Below are 19,347 nucleotides of genomic sequence, written 5' to 3'. Positions count from 1 at the left end.
TACGCAATACTAATGGCTATATCATGACAAGAAATACGTTAGAATTCTGAGCAACGAACGCAGTAAAAAACTGACCTCAAGTTTACTTCCTCTTGGCTGGTGCTGCAGCTGTCAGTGCCTGCGGTAGCCAATTCACCTATAGATAATCCTCACTGCCTCCCAAAGATATTCGAGTTGCAAACAACTGATAAGACACCATGGTGCCTCAGTTAAATGATATGTTCTCCAGTCAAACTTGACTTTCACGAACATGTCCCAAATGCATCACGTGAGACATATAATTAGGGTTAGGGTCTTTGAAGCCCGCCCTCACGTATTTCCATAGCGGACGTGGCAGAACCTGTAAAGGAGAAAGTTGAATACGCCGAGGCCAACTCCACTCACGCTGGTCACCGTCCTCATTCTCAAAGTTATCTAGTACCTGATCTTGCTCTCGGTCGTTACCCCCGGTCTGTACAAAATGCGTCTTCTATCTATCATCGGAAGTAGCGTCACCTTGGCTGCCTGGTTACTTTCTGCCTCTGCTGGTTAGCAACATATTTCTATGCTCACCAGGTCATACAAAGCTAACGGTTGCGTTATATGTGATCGTTCCCATCTGTCTAGCAACCTTGGAAACTACCGACACTGTTGAGCCAGAAATTTTGATTGAAGCTGCTTTCCCTGAAAACAACCCATTCGGTCGTACGTCACATACATGCCAATGCGCTTCTGCTCTAAAGTGTCTACTCCTATGTAGATGTTGTCAATGGAGAACGGAATCAGATCATCCTGGTCGTAGAGAACAAATCCGAGCGCAATGTCACCATTACCACTGTTGCGGGCTCTTTCCACAACCCTGATACGAACACTCTGATTAAAAATGTAGGATTGTCGCCAGTGCCCCTATTTATTTTGCTGACATCTTGACATTTCTAGTCCACATCATTGCAATATGACCTCCGTTTGTTGGAAGGTTCGAAATTGCAAATCCCCTATACCTTCCACAGCGAGTGAGTGTCTCGTGCGGTTCTATCTTCCATGATATTCTAACGCAATTTACAGATTCAAGGTACAATCTAATTGATGTGATAACTTGAAATGTATTACTCATATTTTCCTTGCTTTCCTAGCCTGGTGATCTGCGTTTGAATGTCTGGCTAGAGCATGTTGTTGATGTCCGTGTAATATTCCTCCTTTTACCCCTGTTAGTTTCTAATAGTCTCGTATAACAGGATGAGAAATACCGCGTGACGGCGTACGACTCTGTTGTCACCGTCGTTGAGCCCGAAATATCTTTCTTTGACTTCAAACTGTACGTATTCTCACCTCTTAACAACGGTAAAGATAGCTAAACGAAAATGTACTCTCATTTGTCTATTCGCTTTATTAGTATTTCCACATATCTCGTCGTCCTTGGACTCTTGGGTGGTGCCTCATATTTCGCATACCAGACCTACATGCCTCAAACGAAGAAGTCACGTAGAAAGACGCGCCCCTCTCCCTCAGAGGTTAGTGCGCCTGTTGGTGCTGTGACAGCAAGCGGTGGCGGTGGATACCAGGAAGAGTGGATTCCTGAGCACCATTTGAAGAAAACCCGGGCAGGCAAAGGAAAGAAGGGAGTTGCGAGTAGTGCGGATGAGATGAGTGGCAACGAGTCTGCTTCCAAGAGGAAGAGCCGCAAGTAGATACAAGCGGCACATAATGTGAATGGATGTGATCAAAAGTATCGCTGGTATGCGATAATAATACAATAGCAATTGAGCACGGTATAAGTTGGTTTAATTTCTATATGAGAGTCATCATCGCCTTGTAAGGGACACTTACGAACTCGGCGTGATACTCTGTGTAGTTCCAATTGTGAATTATTTCGTGAGGCTTGGCAAATCCACTTGAATATCAATCACGAAGGGAAGTCATCCCGTCTCGCCGACAGATAGAGCTCAGGGTGATGGTAGAACGCAGTGATGTTAAGTCTCATACATCTATTTTCTTATACCCCTTCACCTACAGAAGAAATCAGTATCTGACCAAAAAGTATACAAAATGGGAGGCACGCACCTTGTTCTCCGTAAGCATCTTTGAATATTTATCTGCCAGCCATCTACAGTTCTCCAAGTGGTTCACACCCTCATAGCGCTGGCACTTCTGCAGCTCGGTCTGGACGAGGCGCGCTTCCATTGCTTTCACCCATGATTCGCGAACCAGCTCTTCTCGCTCCTGCAGCTTGGCTGGATACAAAAGGTGAGTATGTGAGCATTGTTTTTAGGTAGATGGGATGAGAGGAATATGTGGGACCTTTGATGAATTCTGCTTTATCCCCGTCTATTTGGTCTAACATGGCGGATGGAAGGAATGGTTTGTTTGGTGCTTGTTTGGACGACTCGGATATCCCTTTCCACTCACTCTCGGTACTCATCCAGACAGGCATAATCACCTGTCGCGAAATTATCAAGACTCTTCCAACATGGTCAAGCTTTCAAATCTCAAGGGCGAGGTTGAGGTCAAATTATATATGAAAGGGTATGAAGATGAATGTGCCAACTATATGTATGTCTTTTTCTCGTGTTCAAATACAGGGATTCTAGGCTACAAATGTCTGTGAAGGTCGATGCGTGCACTGGCAGATACGACATTCTTCCTAGCTCCATCCTGAGCTATATGGATCCTTCAAGATTGGCTATTGGGATGCAAACTCCCTCTGAACGATGGATCTCCATATCCTTCCAAGGTACCGTGGCCGCGAGGGCACATATGGCAATGCACTATACTGTAACTATACGGTCATTCATACCCTAGGATGTTGTACCAGGGGCTGTTGCGATGACCTATCAGCTACCCTGATGATTCTTGCTTCCCCCAAAGATGTGACGTACTTATCTATAACCATGCCGCCGTGATACGATTTGCCGGTATGCCTTGAAATCGAACATATCTGTCCTCTCGATCCTGTGTTGCTACTCGACGCTGTGTATTCTGAGATTGTAGAGAACGTATATCTTGAGAAAGTCGGTAAAAGGTTAACGTTCCAGGTCCAGGATCACTTGTAGTTTATGCAATGTTTGCGGCTGATGCTGGTATTTGCGGATTTCACGTGTGATTGGATTCGGGCTCGGTAAATAGGGTCTCACCCACTTCGACTCGTGTCTGCTATCTTTTATATAAATTATATTGGTGTCCCCAGCTTTAAAACTGTACTTATATATCTTCACAACGTCTTTGACATATCCGCACGATGGAACCTGACACTTCCACACAAGCATACCCGCTTTCTCTCCCTGGAACCGACCCTATCCTCACCATAACCTATCGTGGGTTCATAAATCTACTCGACTGGCAACAAATGTGACTGATTATTGTGTCAAATGAAGCACGGCAGGGTCTTTGGATCATAGAGCTGCACAATGGGGACGATTCTCGTCTTACAAAGCGGCTCATCGACGAAGCATTCCGTCCTGCTCTAGATATCGTGGAGAACCACTGGGCCAAGGACTGGAAAGCCGCCAATGTGTCTGAGGACAAGGAAGGCGGCAAAGGAGCACTCATTATTGTGGGCAAGAGAAATCAAGATAAATTCTTCAGCAATGGGTTTGACTACGAGAGCGTGAAGGGTAATCCGGCTTTCTTTACTTGTGAGTGGTATACCGCCTTTTGTAACTCAAACTGGGCTTTGACGTGGTGCGTCGCTATTCGTATGCAGACACTGCTAATCCTCTCCTATCACGCCTTCTCTCTTTCCCAAGTGCGTATATCACTAGGGCTGTCTGTGGATACTCCACTAACCTTGCACTGGCCTATGTTTTTTGTTTCGATTTTACACATCTAGTCCCCACCATTGCAGCCATCAATGGTCACGCGTTCGCAGCAGGCATGATGCTGGCGCTAGCTTGCGATTATCGAGTCATGATAGATGGAAGTAAACGGCGTGCATGGCTATCCATGAATGAGGTACATCGTCTCTCTCACCGTCATGATTCAAGCACTTTGAATCACGTCATCCTCTTCAGATACACTTTGGCGCACCATGGCCACTCTCTTTTTCAGCGCTTCTTCGCGCCAAAGTTGCTTTACCCGCGACGAGACGAAGTGTCGCATTGGAGGGGCACAGATTCACACCAGCAGAGGCTCTAGATGTGCATATGATAGATCATGCAGTGCCTGGTGCGGAAGGGACGAAAGGCGTGTTGAGCAAAGCAGAGGAAGTCGCAGTTCAAGTCAGTGGCCTGGCGAAAGGCGGAGTGTGGGGGGCGATCAAGGTAAGCAAGCAAGCTGTCCCCAAAAGCCGAGGCTTCCAAGTGGGGTTTTCATACAAACCATGCTTTTACAGACGTATTTGTATCACGAGGCCCTCGAAACTATCAGCCTTGATGCCCAGTCACATAGCTTGCCTCTCCCACATGATTCTATCGGTACCAAATCCAAGTTGTAACCAGCGTAGCTCTGGCAACTGCAGAACCGAACTCATTTAGTGTACTTGGATGAATGGGGGGTGTTCCCGTCCACCGTTCACAGAAATAACCCAAAGCCTATGCGCAATCTCCCGAACCAAACTCCTCGATCATTCTATTATTGAAAGAGATGTCATGATTGGTGCATTGTGGGACAGACATGACGTTTTTTCCCTTGTTCAAGTTGAACACATCAGAAGGTTGACGTGAGTGACTGCTTGGAAAGGATCAACCCATCCGAGTTATTATTGCCTGTGATATTTCAAGAACGCACAATCTTCGCTGTTACGTTCCCAGTTCATCTAACAATGTAAAGGCGGTTATAGGTGCGCGAAAGCATGCGCTACAAAGAACAAGAGCCATCCAGGACTTGTGATTGTCTCTGAACAATGCCAATGCACGCTCATCATAGTATCACAGTTTAGGGACGCACCATTTGATTGTTTACACCAGCTAAACAGTCGAGTGGCAAATGAACATCTGGATATCTGAAGAGCTATCTAGAAGGAAGATAATGCGAACTCGAATCTGATGCAACAGTTGGCAGTGCTTGTGATGGATCCTGATGATATACCCGACTGTTAGCGATCGGACTACAGTGGATGCTTTAGTTGGAAAAGTCGGTGTCCTGGAGATGAATCGAAGGCTTCTGTGAGAACTGGCGTGATGAAGATCGTGAAGATGACTTTGAACGCCCTTAAAACTATCTTGCGGGACAAGATTCATGGTGATAATGACAATTGGCGATTGACCTTTGAAGTTCGACGTATTTGAAATCATAAATAATGGATTAAAAAAGCAAGTGGCTTGGCAGATCAAGATGAAACCTGTATCTTGAACATCTTCGAGCACAGGCAAGTGATCCAGCGATGTGCATGATGCCGGTTAAGAGGCATCGAGGATGAAACCAGGTACGACGACGGCATGCTTGGATGGGAGCTTTTTTTACGGTCGTCAACGCAGCTGGGGTTCAGAATCCTTGTTCTTGTGGAGAATGACAAAAAGGGCTTCAAGCTTTGGCCGCAGTCAGCCACTTCTCATTACGTCAGCTTCCCAATCCAGTGGGCTGGCAACGAAGAGAAGGATCAAAGGACGAAAGTATCTCCTGTGGGATATAAAAGCACCCCAGTCCCAATGCTCGTTTCGTTTTGATCGCCCACTTTCTTCTCTTTCCTCGCTTTCTTTCTTGCCTGCATACTCTTGGGCCAGGCGCCTTCCTTTCTTTTTACGTCTCTTCATCTCTTCTCTACCTAGTTGATCTTGGTTTAGTCGCTAGTCGACAAACAGTCCCTTCTTTTTACTTCCTGAACTTGCTTGTTGTCCAGAAATGAAGCTCGATATCTCGATCTCAGTCCTCCTCACCAGCCTTCTCTATGCTATCTCGGTGTCAGCCGTCCCAGCCAGGCGCAATGCCAACCCAGGAATGGTCACACTGCCTTTGAAACGGCTTCACCAAACCCGGACTGACATACACCCTCACCTGGTAGGCGAGAGGCCAGATCACTTCACATGCCATGACTTACCTTGCACCCCGTTTAGTTCATCCAACAGCACAAGAACCGTGGCCACCGCCGTCTCGCACGCATGACCGGGCGCTCAGAGCCCTCGGCTGACGAGCTCCGCAGAAACCTCATGAAGCGCGTCTCCATGCTCGAAAGCGAGCTTGTCGCACGATCAAAGACCTCGGAGTCGGAGGCTTTAGTTGGCAGCAATTTCAGCGGACGTTTCCGCACAGGCAAGGCTGCTAAAGGTATTGCAGCAGGTGCGGCGGGTGCAGCGGGTGCAGGTGCTTTGGGTGCGGGTGAAATTGCACACGGACAAGCAGGGTGAGCTGGGTTTGTCACGCCAGCCAACGGATTTGACGTGACTGATTCGATTTTCGTAGTGCTGATATGCCGGTTGGAAGCAATGGTACGATGACTGGTGATATAATGGGAGGTAATGGAACGATGGTCGGCAACGGTACTGCTACTAGTACTGGATCAATGACTGGGAATAGTACTACTACTGGTACTGGGTCAATGACTGGAAACGGTACTACTACTGGTACAGGATCAACTACTGGCAAGGGTGATACTGGCAAGGGTGCTACTGGCAAGGGTACAGGATCAACAACTACTGGCAATGGTACCACTACTACTGGAACTGGTTCAACTACTGGCAACGGTACTACTACTGGCACCGGATCAACTACCGGCAAGGGTACTTCTACTGGCAAAGGTGCTGCTGGAAAGGGTACTGTTGGCGGGGGTGTTGCTACTGGTACGGGATCAACTACTGGCAACGGCACCACTACTGGAACAGGTTCAACTACTGGCAACGGTACTACCACCGGTACGGGATCAACTACTGGCAACGGTACCACTACTGGAACCGGTTCAACTTCTGGAAATGGCACCACTACTGGCAACAGCACCGGAGTCTCCCAAATCGATATACAAGCCGCACAAAACGGCGGGTTAACAGCTGCTAACACACCTACGGCTAACAACTCCCTTGGACTAGACATTGAGTAAGTTCGATTTATCCAATATTTGTTAATTTATAATTTTAATATCCTTATTAGAGCTGATGATGTCGGATACATTGCCACTGTTCAAATTGGAACGCCAGCTCAGGACTTCAAGATTCTGATGGATTCGGGATCAGCCGACTTTTGGGTTGGCAGTGAAACCTGTCAGGCTCAAGGCGGAGGAACCTGCGTAAGTAATTTATTTACCGTCCGTTTTGACGAGCACAAAGTATAGGTCGTTAATAAATATACTCTTCAGGGAAACCACACATTCCTTGGTTCGCAGAGTTCAACTTCCTTCAAGCAGTCCACCCAACAGTTCCAGGTGGAATATGGCTCTGGTGCCGTTGCTGGTGTTCTTTGCCAAGACAACGTCAACATCGCCGGTCTTGCCTTGAACGCACATACTTTCGGGGTAGCCAATGAAGAGTCTGTTCAGTTTGCCAGTGACACCGTGCCTTTTGATGGCTTGATGGGTCTTGCACAATCGGTATGTCGGTTTTTAAGATCCCAACTTAGTTTAGGGATTTATGACTCGACGTTACCAGACCCTTTCCGAGGAAGGCGTCCCAACCCCTGTTGAATCTCTTGCATCTGCTGGTCTTATTTCTTCAGCAATAACGTCTTTCAAGATCTCTCGACTTTCTGATCAGCTCAACGATGGTGAAGTAACGTTTGGTGGACTTGACGCAACCAAGTTCGTTGCCAACTCATTGGTAACCTTCGCCAACGTCAACACGCAAGGTTTCTGGGAAGGAGCCATGACCGCTCTCACCGTCAATGGCGCCGACTCTGGACTTACAAACCGGACTGCTATCCTTGACACTGGTACCACTCTCGTCATGGCACCTCCTCAGGATGCCGCAACAATCAACCAGATGCTGGGTGGAGCTTGCGATTCTCAAGGAACTTGCACTGTGCCATGCACAATGAATTCCAGCTTGGCTCTTACCTTTGGGGGTGCGGCATTCGCCATTGATCCTAGTGACATCACAGTATTGCCTATGGATTTGAATGACCCTACGGGCACCTGTATGTCCGGTATTCAAGCTGGTTCAGTGGGTGGCGCAGATGAGTGGCTGGTAAGTTGCATCGTCGCCTGCCGTAAACCTCTGATTATTCATTTAAATTGTTCTCTACTAGGTGGGCGATGTTTTCTTGAAGAACGCATATTTCTCTACAGATATTTCGAAAAACCAGATTTCGCTTGCGCAGCTGGCACAGTCATAGGGTTCGATGCCGTGGCCATTGTTATATATCGGCATGTAGGGATTGCTGGTTCATTCTTCTATTATTTCTGGGTGTACTACCATCCAAGAGGCCGGGCAATGATTTTACTTTGTGCGAGGCACGATCCAATGTATTTTAGTCTAGTTTTGCTATCCTCTGCATCGCAAATTTCTGAGCATTTGAGGTCACACTGAAACAATTTGATCCCATAAATTCGAGAAAGCAACCTTCAGAAGGCATGCAATACGAGATAATAATAGTATAATTACACGTCTAATATAAGTGTAGTAGTACATCAACTGGACTTCTTTTTCAGCAGCTCCTTTGCGATTTCCTCGTTGTCCGCTGTTTGGTCGGGTAGCCAAAATGCCTACACGTTAATTAGTACTTTAGCTATGGCAACAAACCAAGGCGACATACAAGCTCAGCTCCAGCGGTGACCATCATGGCAAATCTCGGGTTAAACCTTACACATCTAGACGGTCCTGGATGGCCTTCTAAATTTACCAGAGGTTGGATACGCGTTGGAGGTGTTTTTAAATCTGGGGTGCCTGTCCGAGCTGGCAAGTGCTGCACGTCCCACACGATGATTCGACCGTTCAAACTCCCTCCAACCACATATTTAGAGTCAGGCGTCCACGAAACCTCCTCCCCGCTGTTCCCTTTGACCGGGTCGATGCTTACCGGTGCGTCGAGCCTCCGTCGTTCTAATCCCATATGTCCCTCGAGCTTTGCCAGTAAATGACCTTCGAAAGCGTCGAGGATATAGTGCGCATCGCCAGAACAGCCGACAAGGATGTATTTCCCGTTTGAAGAGAAGGATAGCGAGGTCATGTAGATCGGCCGTGGGGGATAGCTTACTAGGGCCAGGGTGGGATCTTCGAGTGTGATAGTGAGGAAAGGGGCTTTGTCGAAATTTGCCTGGTCGTAGAGTAGAATGCGCGAGTAATGGTTGACGGCTACGGCAAATACGACACCTGTTGTGTCGTAGGCAACGATGGGAGCTGAAGGCAGGTTGAGGAGGCCTCGGCAGTGAGGGGTGCGGAGATCCCAGAGACGGACGGTCTTGTCAAGTGAGCCGGACATGAATCCGTCATCTACGGGTGAAACCTCGAGTGAGACGACGCGTTGCTTATGGCCTCTGAAGTACTGCAAGTATTTGTTATCGTGTAACGAATGATACCGTATCGTGTCGTCTTCTTTAGTGGAGGCATGCACTATAGCAGTGTTCTTGTGGGTAAACCGAGGGAGATCCACGCCGTATTTCTTCGAATAAAGAGTTTTCAAATGTCTGTATAGGAAGCGGCAAGATAAGTGGTGGTAAATGGAGTCGAATAGATAGGAACTTGCTTGCCAGTTTTGCAATTATAAAGCCGGAAAGTCTCGTCCTCAGCAGCTGTCAGGATCTGGTCTCCCCTGTCGTCGAAACTTATTCCAGTGATATGCCGTGGTCCTGCATTCGAGCGTGTATAACTTCCGGGTGTTGGTGGTGGCAAAGGTTCGACGGCGCCTTTATATATTTTAGCTGGCTTCAATTTGTTCTACAGCCCAGTAACACTAATAAGAAACCAAATCTGTGCGTTAAACAAATAAGACTGACCATAAGCGCATTGGAAAGCGCAATGGAGGAGAGCTGGGTGCCGCCATTGGATGTGGTTGGAGCCATTAATGGATGAGCGGGTTATAGCGCCAGTTGTAACGTCTGAGTTCCAATCCGACTTTTTCTGCCACTCTGATGGAGGACGAAACAGCCAAGCTATGGAAAGTAAACAGAACTATCCATGAATTGGTCAAAGACAGAGTCAGTATTGCATCTTTTGTGTCGATAATAACATCGTAACCTGTGCTTTCTATCTGATGCTGTGCATTGAATGTAATCTAGGGGTTTGCAGTCTCAGACGATGAAATTCATATGGATCTAGTTACCTTTCGGTCCCACTATGCAAACAACGGAGGCAGCGTTGAGTACGTTCAGGGGATTTTGTTGTATTGAGCTTGTCTCATTCTGAACACTGCCTAGTCGCAATCAGCTCAACTTTTTCACAAACTCCCGGACGAACCCAACAGATCAGATTTTTGTATTCTTCTCTGACGAAAAGAGTGTAGGAGTGAAAACAATGCGAAAGTGTGTCATAATATCTATTCAAATCCGCTGTTTTCTCAGGAGACAACATCTCAGATTGCTGGGTATCCTTGAGGAAAAGTCTATACAGCGGGGCATAATAGTCTTCCCAGGGAACATGACACCGTCTGCCCGAAAGGTCCATATTAATGTGCTCATCCTGCGATATGATCCTGATGTATGATATTGACAGGTTATTGCAGCTATGGCCGCCCAGTATCGGTTAGAAGAGTTCTCCGAGTCTGATCTTCTGGTCAACATCACCCATCACACTCTGGTGCCAAAACATGAAGTTCTCACACCTGAGGAAAAGAAAACTTTGCTGGAAAAATAGTATGATTTCAAATAAATTCAATTTGGTTGGCTGACTTTTTGGTGGGTTGCATTCTAGCCGCCTGAAAGAAACGCAACTACCGCGAATACAACTGGCTGATCCTGTTGCTCGCTATTATGGGCTGAGGCGTGGCCAAGTCGTCAAAATAACCCGACCAAGTGAAACTAGTGGGCGGTATGCAAGCTATCGTATATGTTTCTAGGCCTTCGGCAGCCTGGGTTTGTGTATATCTCTCGCTCCTTTCGTATTAAAAAAAAAACTGTTTTAATTCACTTATTGCTTTCTCACCCATTTGGTGTCGCTCACAATGTATACATTAGCAGTGTCATAGAAAACTCTGTATCATTGACTTCGTGGCGTCCGTCACACGATTGTTGTACTCCGCCCTCGACGGAACTTTTGGTAAGACTATACTGATGGGCCAATAAGCATAGACATATGCAGGGGAACACTGGGCATTCACGAGCTGGGCGCGCCAATCTCCGGAACCCACACGTTATCTCGAAAGTGCCATGTGATCTCTGTTTTTCTTTCATTGCAAGGGCTTGACAATAAATCTGTGGTGATGCCTGTCTTATTATAGCTTCTAGGGTGGATACGATACCCTGATCTCATTGTGACAGGACTCTGCCTTTCATAGCTTGGTACGTTCACTGGAGCCCTGGCATGGAGATCGGTATTCTATTGCACCTCCCCACTGAACATAAATGGGTCACTTCGACATTTACACTCCGAGGACTTGACGTGTTTTGTGGATCCCATGAGATTGATGAGATACTAAGGCAAGCCTGTGTTTATTGAATTACTATCGCGATACCATGTCCGAAATATCCCGCGAAACAATGGTTGTAGTGCGCACTCTTCAATATGTCTGACGAGGCGATGTCCTTAACCTCCACGCCGCAGCCGAACACAACCGATCATCTTAGCACCTGGGCAGGTAGTCTTGAAGTGAGCATAGCTATCATCTAATACTGTCCTTTTCAATAGACGCTGATTCTCTTGAGCAGAAGCGCCCATCGGTGCGATCGTCCCGTTGAAACGCTGCGCTTATTCAATATTCAACACTCGCTCTTGCTTGTTTCAAACTGCCGAAGGACATCACCCTCGCTGCAAAAGAGAATTATCTTTCCACTACAGTCGTTGGTGCTTTCTGTAAGAATGAGACACTGAGTCGGGAAATCACCTAGGAAGAATTAAGGAAGCCTCCGGTAAACATTTAAACGTGACTTCGTGAGACCTTACAATTTAATCCTCCTAAATTAACTTGTGGATTTCACCGGTGGTAAATTTATATTCTACCGTTCCATGATTTAGCAAGATCCAGGTACAACTCAAGTGAAAACGTAACGCAGATTCACGGCTTGCTCTTGTCTGCATTCCATCACGGTGGTACGTATGTATTCCTTGCGGTCAATCAACAAATACCGGGACGAATCCTAAGTGTCATATCTTTGGTTTTTTAAAACTATCTGATCATTCCACAGGCTCCTCTCCGAAGAATGATTTGCACTGAATACATCAGGCCTGTTCAGTAACGACGGGATATCCATAGGCGCTAGCTTATAGCGCCATACGCTGCATAATGAAACTCCGAGGGTATCCCCGTGTGCTATGGTATGTTTGGGAACCATAGGCGCTGTGACCGACACTGACTCAATTATGTTTAGCTTCTTCTGGTTGATTAAGCAGCACGCACATTTGCTGACTTTACACTATGAGGAGATATTTAGGATCCATATAGAGATAAAATATCTTTAAACTGACAAGGATTTCAATCACATAGCCGGAACTTCATCAACCCGATCTGAAACCACTCCCATTGGAACTTGAGGGCATGAAATTGTTAAACAACACTGCAATTACCTTCAGCGCTTTCAATCGCTCCTCACGTGTGGGCATGTCTCCTGACTCGGAGTCCTTCGTAACAGTGCGGTGTGTCCATGTTGTTGAAACTTCCGTGACGGGGAATATTATTCCGGTGTACCCCGTGTAATAGTTTCCTCGACAGTGACTTACTCAGACAGCCCCTTAAGAGGATACTATATAAGCCGTACAAAAAAGTTCACTGGTCGACATCCCCATAGCTCATTCCATTCATCGACATGTCTTCAGCCACCACCCACTTCACTCTGCCTGATCTGCATGCAATGTGCCCTTTGGAATTTGGGAAAGGGAACCCTCATTACAAAGAAGCCAGTGCAGCATCAAGGGCTTGGGCTAATCAGTACGGTGTTTTTACCGACAAAAAACGTGCCGCTTTCGTTCAAGGTTGTAATGAACTACTCTGCTGCCGCGCGTATCCGTATGCTGGCTACGAGGAGTTCCGAACCTGTTGCGACTTTGTCAACCTCCTATTTGTTGTTGATGAGCTCAGCGATGCCATGGACGGCAAAGACGCGAGAGCGACTTGCCAGCTTTTCCTTCGGGCCATGGTAGACCCAGAATATCAAAGCGATTCTATCCTTGTCAAGATGACAAAAGAGTAGGTCATTTTTTCATCCGCTGCATGGTTCCTTATTTAATTGTCCGTCTCAGGTTCCGTGCACGCATGGTATCCGTAACCAAGCCAAGATGCTTCAGTCGTTTCCTCGTACATTGTGCGAACTATGTAGAAGCAGTTTCGAAGGAAGCTGAGCTTCGCGAGAAACGCGAAGTCCTTAGTATGCAGTCATATACTCATCTCAGGCGCGAGAACAGCGCTGTCCGCCCCTGCTTTGCTCTCGCTGAAATGGCTCTCGGGTTAAATCTTCCGGATGAAGTCTTCGACGACCCTACATTTACGAATATCTACTTCGCGGGTGTAGACATGGTATGCTGGTCAAATGTCAGTATTTCTTCCGCTTGTTACAAACTACACACAATATTAATCATGAAACCATCAGGACGTGTATTCATATAACATGGAGCAGGCAATGGGACACACAGGCAACAATGTTGTCACGGTCATTATGCAGGATAAAGGCATCGACCTTCAGGCCGCTGCCGACGAAGTGGGAGTCATCTTTGGCCAATGCATGCGCACATGGTCTGCAGAACAGGCTAAATTACCCTCATGGGGCAAGTCTGTAGATGCAGATGTCGGCCGTTATGTTGAAGCCCTCGGTCAATGGGTCGTTGGAAATCTCGAGTGGAGCTTCGAGACACCGCGTTATTTCGGAGCAATGCACGATGAAGTCTTGCGCACACGCCTTGTCACATTGAAACCGCAGGAGGGGGAAAGCGATGATGAAGAATAAGCCCGTGAACAGAGGCGATGATGAGAGCGACATTGAGGGCAACACCGTGAGATAGGTCACGATGGTGGCCCTGTTTGTCGCCCTCAGAGTGATAGAGCGCTCTGTAGAAATCACGGTCGAAGGACCATATTATCGAGTTTAATTCTTTCCTATAATTGTAATCTGACCTTCCCTAATTTCCTCGCCCTGAAATAATACATATAGCTTATTATATTGTTCTCCAATGTATTTTGGACCCACATTCTACTTATTTATCTGTGTTGGTACATTAACTTCGTTATCATAAACTACAATCAGATATATATATTACTATGAATACTAGAGGAAAACAATATCAGCACTTGTTTACTACTGAAACTCCCTAGTTGTTCCTACCACGACTCAGTTACTCGGTGACATTTTTCACTCTCAATCCTCAACAATTTGAAGCTCGAGCAGGATGGCCCACACTCTGAGACTCTGGAAGCGCCAACTGTTATAGTAGTATCAAAGTGGCAAGTAAAGGGGTATGCCAGTGCAATATGATGAGGGGGAGCTGCTACCAACTGCCAAAAAACAGTGACTCGTCCAGCTTCATCATCCTGTGCATGCATGCATTACATTGATGAGATAGTCGTTAAGCACCTTAAAACATCCCGGACCTCTGCCTCAAGGCCCTAGCAAGTGCAGTGCCAGAAATTTCATAGTAATGATGATAACACACGTTGTTACGATATGGTGTACGTAACATATGCAATAGTATTACAAGCACACGATACACGACTCCATGGGTTTCGCGGAGCAGTTACACGAACAGCCACCTTCCACGAGCGTCAGCCCACTCTCCTAGCTCAGTAGTAGAGCTTGTTTCAAATGCGGCACCCAAAGACTCCGGAAGGGCGTCCTCTTCTTCAGTACCATTTGTTTGCTCTCCGGGTGTCTCGGGCGGGGTAATGGGAGCAAGTTGTTTTCTAGCTGAAGCTTGAGGTTGGTTATATGGCGAAAGAATACCAAGACCGCTTCCTCCAACCAAAGTGAAATAAGGGTCGTAATTATCGGAAGATAGGGCCGCAATCAGATCGTTGAGATCGGAGTCCGTAAAGTCTGTTTCAAAAGCTTAGTTGTTAGAACCGACAATGACCAATACTGTTGAGCAAGTTTACTCACGATCAGGCACCAACGTCACTGCGCAACCACCACCGCCCGCGCCTGTGAGTTTAGTACTGAGATTGTAGGGATTTGATGCGGTTTTGGCACGAATAGCCTCTAGGGTTGGGTGAGATACCCCCAGCGAAACTAAATGTTGGTGGTTTTCGTCTATCAAGGCCTATAACGCAAAAATATGAGGTTGTGTTGTGATTGAATGGTAAGTATTACTTACGGATAGTGCAGATATCAAAGACTCTCTAGACATTTCAGGGTCGGCCAGAGCGCGACGAGCCTCGTCGCTGATGCTTTGTATGAGATCCATTATTCCATTCACCAACTCTGGTTCCTGAGCCTTCTTGACTGCAACTCCAGCCACCAGACTCTTGGTATCTCGAGGAACTTTCGAATCCGTCAATAAGAACCGAAGTGATTTAAACCTGTGAACGGGTTCCATTAGGAAAACAATAGATCATGATATAAATCAAAAGCTTACCCTTGAATAGGATCCATCCCGCTCTTCTTCCCAAACCCAGCCCGAGTATATGCCAGTGCACCACCAAACACCGCGACTGAATTGTCTACACCACTGGGATTCCCATGCAAAATTTTCTCTGCGACAAATGCCCAGCGATTGACCTCTTCCGCGATTTTAGGTTCAATGGCGCGACGACCTTGATGAGAAACGTGGATATGGCCAGGCTCGCCAGGACGTCCTTCACGCGTGGGGGGAGGCAGAGGAGGGATCGAGATGCGTTGATGAAGGAGGAGAAGTGCAGTAGCTGCACAAACAGAGAAAGAGGCGGAGGAACCTAGGCCTGCGCCGATAGGTAGAGTAGCACGAGCGGAGAAATTGAAGGACGGTCTGAACAACACAATATACGTAAATACCAGTCGTAAAAGATAAACAGAAAGTGTCAAATGACGCACCTCACACCGCCGTGAGCCTGGACCATGTACATATACAAAAAGGCAGTGGAAGCTTGTTTGGCTTTGGGTGGTATCGAGCTTGGCAGCGCACGCGATGTGATGGCTTCGACGAGTTTGAGATCGAGAGATTCTGGATGTTCACCGCCCACGCCGACAGGAGTGACAGCTTCCCATGGTAAATCATCCACTTCCCAAGCATGCTTGAAATTATCGATGTCGATGAAATGAACTGATACCTTTCCATCATGTCGGGGTGTAGTTAGACCATAGCAACGAAGGTCGACAGATGCCGCGATAGCAGTCTGATCCAAAACTGCATCAGACTTCCCAGAACGCACGATTGATGTGAAAAGTAACACTCACAACCCCGTGCACAACAGCATGCTCTCCGAACAATATCACCTTTCCAGGAGCACTGACAAACCACTCTCTATCCTCCTGATGACGTTCTTTCATGTATCCGAGTCCAGCTGCATCGTTGAAGGCAAGTTTCTCTACCGCACGACTGATCGCGGATCCTTCGCTGGGATGGGAGGCACGTACATATCTGTGCTCATCTGCACCTGCAGAAAGCGTGATAGCGCCAGCTTCAAGTAGCGCACGTTCAAGGTCATCTAAAAGGTCGGCTGGGTCTTCAATACCGACACATAGACGAATGAGGTCCTCGGGTAATCCACGAGCAGCACGGGTGGCAGGATCAATCGATGCATGACTTGGACTAAGCATCAGTACGAGCACGTTGAGTCAAATAAGAATACGTACGACATCACACAAGGCATACTTATCAATGAATTCACACAGCCAAAGCTGACACTAATGCCCCATAGCCTCGTAGCGCCGACGATTCGCTCGCTGAGCGCTTTGTCGCCGGTGGTGAAGCTGAGAACCGCACCGTAGCCGTCTGCAATTCTTTCGTGCACCTCTCGATCAGGATGACTCGCAAGTCCTGGGTAGTGCACCTTAAAGCCTAGACGATCGAGCATGTTGGCTACTTGCATTGCTGTTGACTGCTGGCGGTCCATTCGGATAGCAAGCGTTTTAATGCCACGAAGCAAGAGGAAACAGTCAAACGGCGTCAATGCATTGCCCGCTGAATTGATAATGAAACCCATTTGCTGCAAAACGTATCAGAGTTAGTCATTGCATATCAAGATGAAGAGTACTAACTTTAGCTAGGTCCTCTCTATTACAGGTTATCACACCAGCCATCAAGTCATGATGTCCACTGAGATACTTGGTTGCACTGTCGTATACGATGTCTGCGCCATGTTCCAACGGCCGCTGCAAATAAGGGCTCATCATGGTGTTGTCTACCACGATAACGGCATCCGGGGCACGTTCCTTGACATTGGCCGAGATGGTCGCAAGATCGCAAATCTTGAGCAAGGGGTTCGTTGGGCTCTCCAGGAGAACCATAGCTGTCTTTCCAGCCTTGATGTACTCCAAGAGGCTAGAAGGCTTGGTGGTATCAACATGATGAACGGTAACGCCACCATGGGCCTTGAGGTAACCAAGCAAGCGATTGGTACCACCGTACAAGTCATCACCTGCGATAACTTCGTCTCCCGGTTTGAGCTGACGAAGGATGATATCCAAAGCAGCCATTCCTGACGAAACGGCGAAAGCATGCGCAGCAGATGATATCTTTGCGATATGATGCTCTGAAATGACGTGAGTCACAGCTCATATGTGCACTAGAAAAAGAGATGAAACATAGCAGATGCTATCGCGATATCTAAAGTTTGATATTCATACTCCCGATCCACTACTACTTTTCACGAAAACATGCATACCCAATCCCCCAAGATGGACTGATCTGTGACTCACCTAAGTGGCTCCTGGTGGGATTACCACTCCTGGAATAATCATACTCTGCCCCAATCCCCTTGAACGTTGCTGTCTGATAGATGGGCACGGAACTCGACCCATACTGGTCCTTTTGCGATGGGTTTTCGACAGTAGCACAAAGTGTGGAGAAACGGTAAGGCTGGCGAGGTCTGTAAGGTGACTCGGGCTCTGGAGTGGGCAGATCATGGAGAGCACTGTCAGCTTTGAATTTTGGGTCAATGGAAGGGGCCATATTGTGCGGTCAGAAGTGAAGCAAGAAAGTAAAAGCAAGCACGTTTAAAATAAAGCAATGGCCAGATTTCGCAAGTAACATGCAGGATGGCTTAGCGGCCGTCCTGAGGTAATACAGCAGCATAGCCACATGATGGCGTGCTTTCTTTGCCATTCCACTCCATTCAAGAGCTTATCGGCCGAAACAAGCTTGCTGCAAGTCATATAATGGCACCCAAAAAAGCAAGGGAACAAGGTGAGCTATCCTATGTTTCTAGGAGTCAGCAATTCATCTATTCCTATCAGCCGCGAGGCAAGTCAACGCAGCCAAACAGATCCTTGCACCAGAAATCATCGCGAAACGTACAAAGAGACATCTCGATGAACTAGAGGTATGGCGAAAGCAGCTATTCCTCGCACAGATTCTTAGTTTATAACTGCAGCGGTCGAATTATGCGGAACCATCCTTTTCACTACTTGGCGACGACGAGGAAGATGGTGGTGGGGGAAAGTACGCAAAAGGACGATCCCGACAGACCATTTCTGACAAACGTCACTTTGATATCACTGGAAAGAGGAAGAAATCCACCATGAACGTTCGCACTGCGCTTTTGTACCGCAAGAATCTCTCTACACTCATCGAAGAGTCCGTAAGTCAAGATGAGCACTACTGCTTCCTCCTCAGTTGTTAGTTGACTTATTTCAGGGTATCGCACACCTTCCAGCACATGTCCCTACTTATCTGACGGCGGTGACGTCTCCTCCTAGAGAGCCTACGAGACTGATTTGTTCGGTGTGTGGGTATCAAGGGAGGTATAAATGCAGGAGGTGTGCGATGCCTTATTGCGACTTAAATTGTGAAGGTGTGCACAACGAGACACGGTGCGAGAAAAGGGTCATATGATGGCGCAATACCAGAGGTCAGCGCTCACAGTGTCATTACTTTGTGATTGGCGAACAGTCGACTGCTGACACGCTATCTTCATACAGGGCCGTTGCGACGACTGGGACTATCACAACTCCTGGCCTGGTTTATTCTTTCTGCGCTATAACAGGTGCACAGTTCCCGGATCGCTTGATCGAACGGCAATGGCGACGATGGCAGCGCTTGGTTACGAAAGACGATGGTCCACATGCACCATGTGGACTACATGGCAGGCAATGCTAGGCCATGGCACTGCGATTGCAGGAACGCTGCAACATTGTTCACGACAGATGGATGATCTACGCGCACTTTTAGTCCTCGAGACGAGATCAGGCACGGTGTCTGGTACCTTATTGCACCTTTCAGTAGGAATTTAGATATGATATTTTCTGTAGATTAGATCAAAATGGAGAGTATTCAAGTCCAGGTTATTGATGAAAAGTGT

The 19,347-nt window shown here is 47.3% G+C and overlaps 7 protein-coding genes across 7 annotated transcripts; 5 read left to right on the top strand and 2 right to left on the bottom strand.

The window, feature by feature from the left end:
• Nucleotides 1-343: 343 nt before the first annotated feature.
• On the top strand, nt 344-2,281 carry SERLADRAFT_468333 (uncharacterized protein; the record flags this gene model as incomplete). The annotated part of the gene is made up of 9 exons (XM_007318627.1): nt 344-527; nt 607-684; nt 740-864; nt 919-992; nt 1,045-1,051; nt 1,113-1,157; nt 1,215-1,294; nt 1,373-1,984; nt 2,039-2,281. The coding sequence occupies 8 exons, from the start codon at nt 461-463 to the stop codon at nt 1,665-1,667; spliced, it is 771 nt and encodes a 256-aa protein (XP_007318689.1).
• Nucleotides 2,282-3,122: 841 nt separating this feature from the next.
• SERLADRAFT_468330 (uncharacterized protein) lies at nt 3,123-4,870 on the top strand (the record flags this gene model as incomplete). Its single annotated transcript, XM_007318626.1, has 6 exons — nt 3,123-3,290; nt 3,351-3,611; nt 3,680-3,721; nt 3,806-3,927; nt 3,987-4,235; nt 4,307-4,870. 6 exons carry the CDS (start codon nt 3,215-3,217, stop codon nt 4,406-4,408), a joined length of 852 nt encoding a protein of 283 aa, XP_007318688.1.
• Nucleotides 4,871-8,372: 3,502 nt separating this feature from the next.
• SERLADRAFT_390288 (uncharacterized protein) lies at nt 8,373-9,893 on the bottom strand (the record flags this gene model as incomplete). Its single annotated transcript, XM_007318625.1, has 4 exons — nt 8,373-8,539; nt 8,590-9,460; nt 9,520-9,710; nt 9,770-9,893. The coding sequence occupies 2 exons, from the start codon at nt 9,253-9,255 to the stop codon at nt 8,465-8,467; spliced, it is 741 nt and encodes a 246-aa protein (XP_007318687.1).
• SERLADRAFT_468322 (uncharacterized protein) lies at nt 9,881-10,974 on the top strand (the record flags this gene model as incomplete). The annotated part of the gene is made up of 6 exons (XM_007318624.1): nt 9,881-9,970; nt 10,052-10,134; nt 10,190-10,294; nt 10,349-10,430; nt 10,485-10,624; nt 10,683-10,974. The coding sequence occupies 6 exons, from the start codon at nt 9,905-9,907 to the stop codon at nt 10,825-10,827; spliced, it is 621 nt and encodes a 206-aa protein (XP_007318686.1).
• Nucleotides 10,975-12,730: 1,756 nt separating this feature from the next.
• On the top strand, nt 12,731-14,217 carry cyc4 (putative terpene cyclase; the record flags this gene model as incomplete). The annotated part of the gene is made up of 3 exons (XM_007318623.1): nt 12,731-13,110; nt 13,164-13,452; nt 13,511-14,217. The coding sequence occupies 3 exons, from the start codon at nt 12,731-12,733 to the stop codon at nt 13,862-13,864; spliced, it is 1,023 nt and encodes a 340-aa protein (XP_007318685.1).
• Nucleotides 14,218-14,426: 209 nt separating this feature from the next.
• On the bottom strand, nt 14,427-17,999 carry SERLADRAFT_449429 (uncharacterized protein; the record flags this gene model as incomplete). Its single annotated transcript, XM_007318622.1, has 9 exons — nt 14,427-14,947; nt 15,011-15,170; nt 15,225-15,429; nt 15,486-15,854; nt 15,920-16,221; nt 16,283-16,631; nt 16,682-17,034; nt 17,087-17,580; nt 17,747-17,999. 9 exons carry the CDS (start codon nt 17,997-17,999, stop codon nt 14,649-14,651), a joined length of 2,784 nt encoding a protein of 927 aa, XP_007318684.1.
• Nucleotides 18,000-18,179: 180 nt separating this feature from the next.
• Nucleotides 18,180-19,337, top strand: SERLADRAFT_468317 (uncharacterized protein; the record flags this gene model as incomplete). The annotated part of the gene is made up of 5 exons (XM_007318621.1): nt 18,180-18,233; nt 18,284-18,369; nt 18,421-18,627; nt 18,684-18,897; nt 18,968-19,337. The coding sequence occupies 4 exons, from the start codon at nt 18,206-18,208 to the stop codon at nt 18,879-18,881; spliced, it is 519 nt and encodes a 172-aa protein (XP_007318683.1).
• Between the last annotated feature and the right edge of the window lie 10 nt (nt 19,338-19,347).

Source organism: Serpula lacrymans (assembly GCF_000218685.1).
Source record: "Serpula lacrymans var. lacrymans S7.9 unplaced genomic scaffold SERLAscaffold_7, whole genome shotgun sequence".
Taxonomy (NCBI): Eukaryota; Fungi; Basidiomycota; class Agaricomycetes; order Boletales; family Serpulaceae; genus Serpula; species Serpula lacrymans.
Note: the sequence above shows the minus strand (reverse complement) of the source record. Positions and strands in the feature narration are given on the sequence as shown.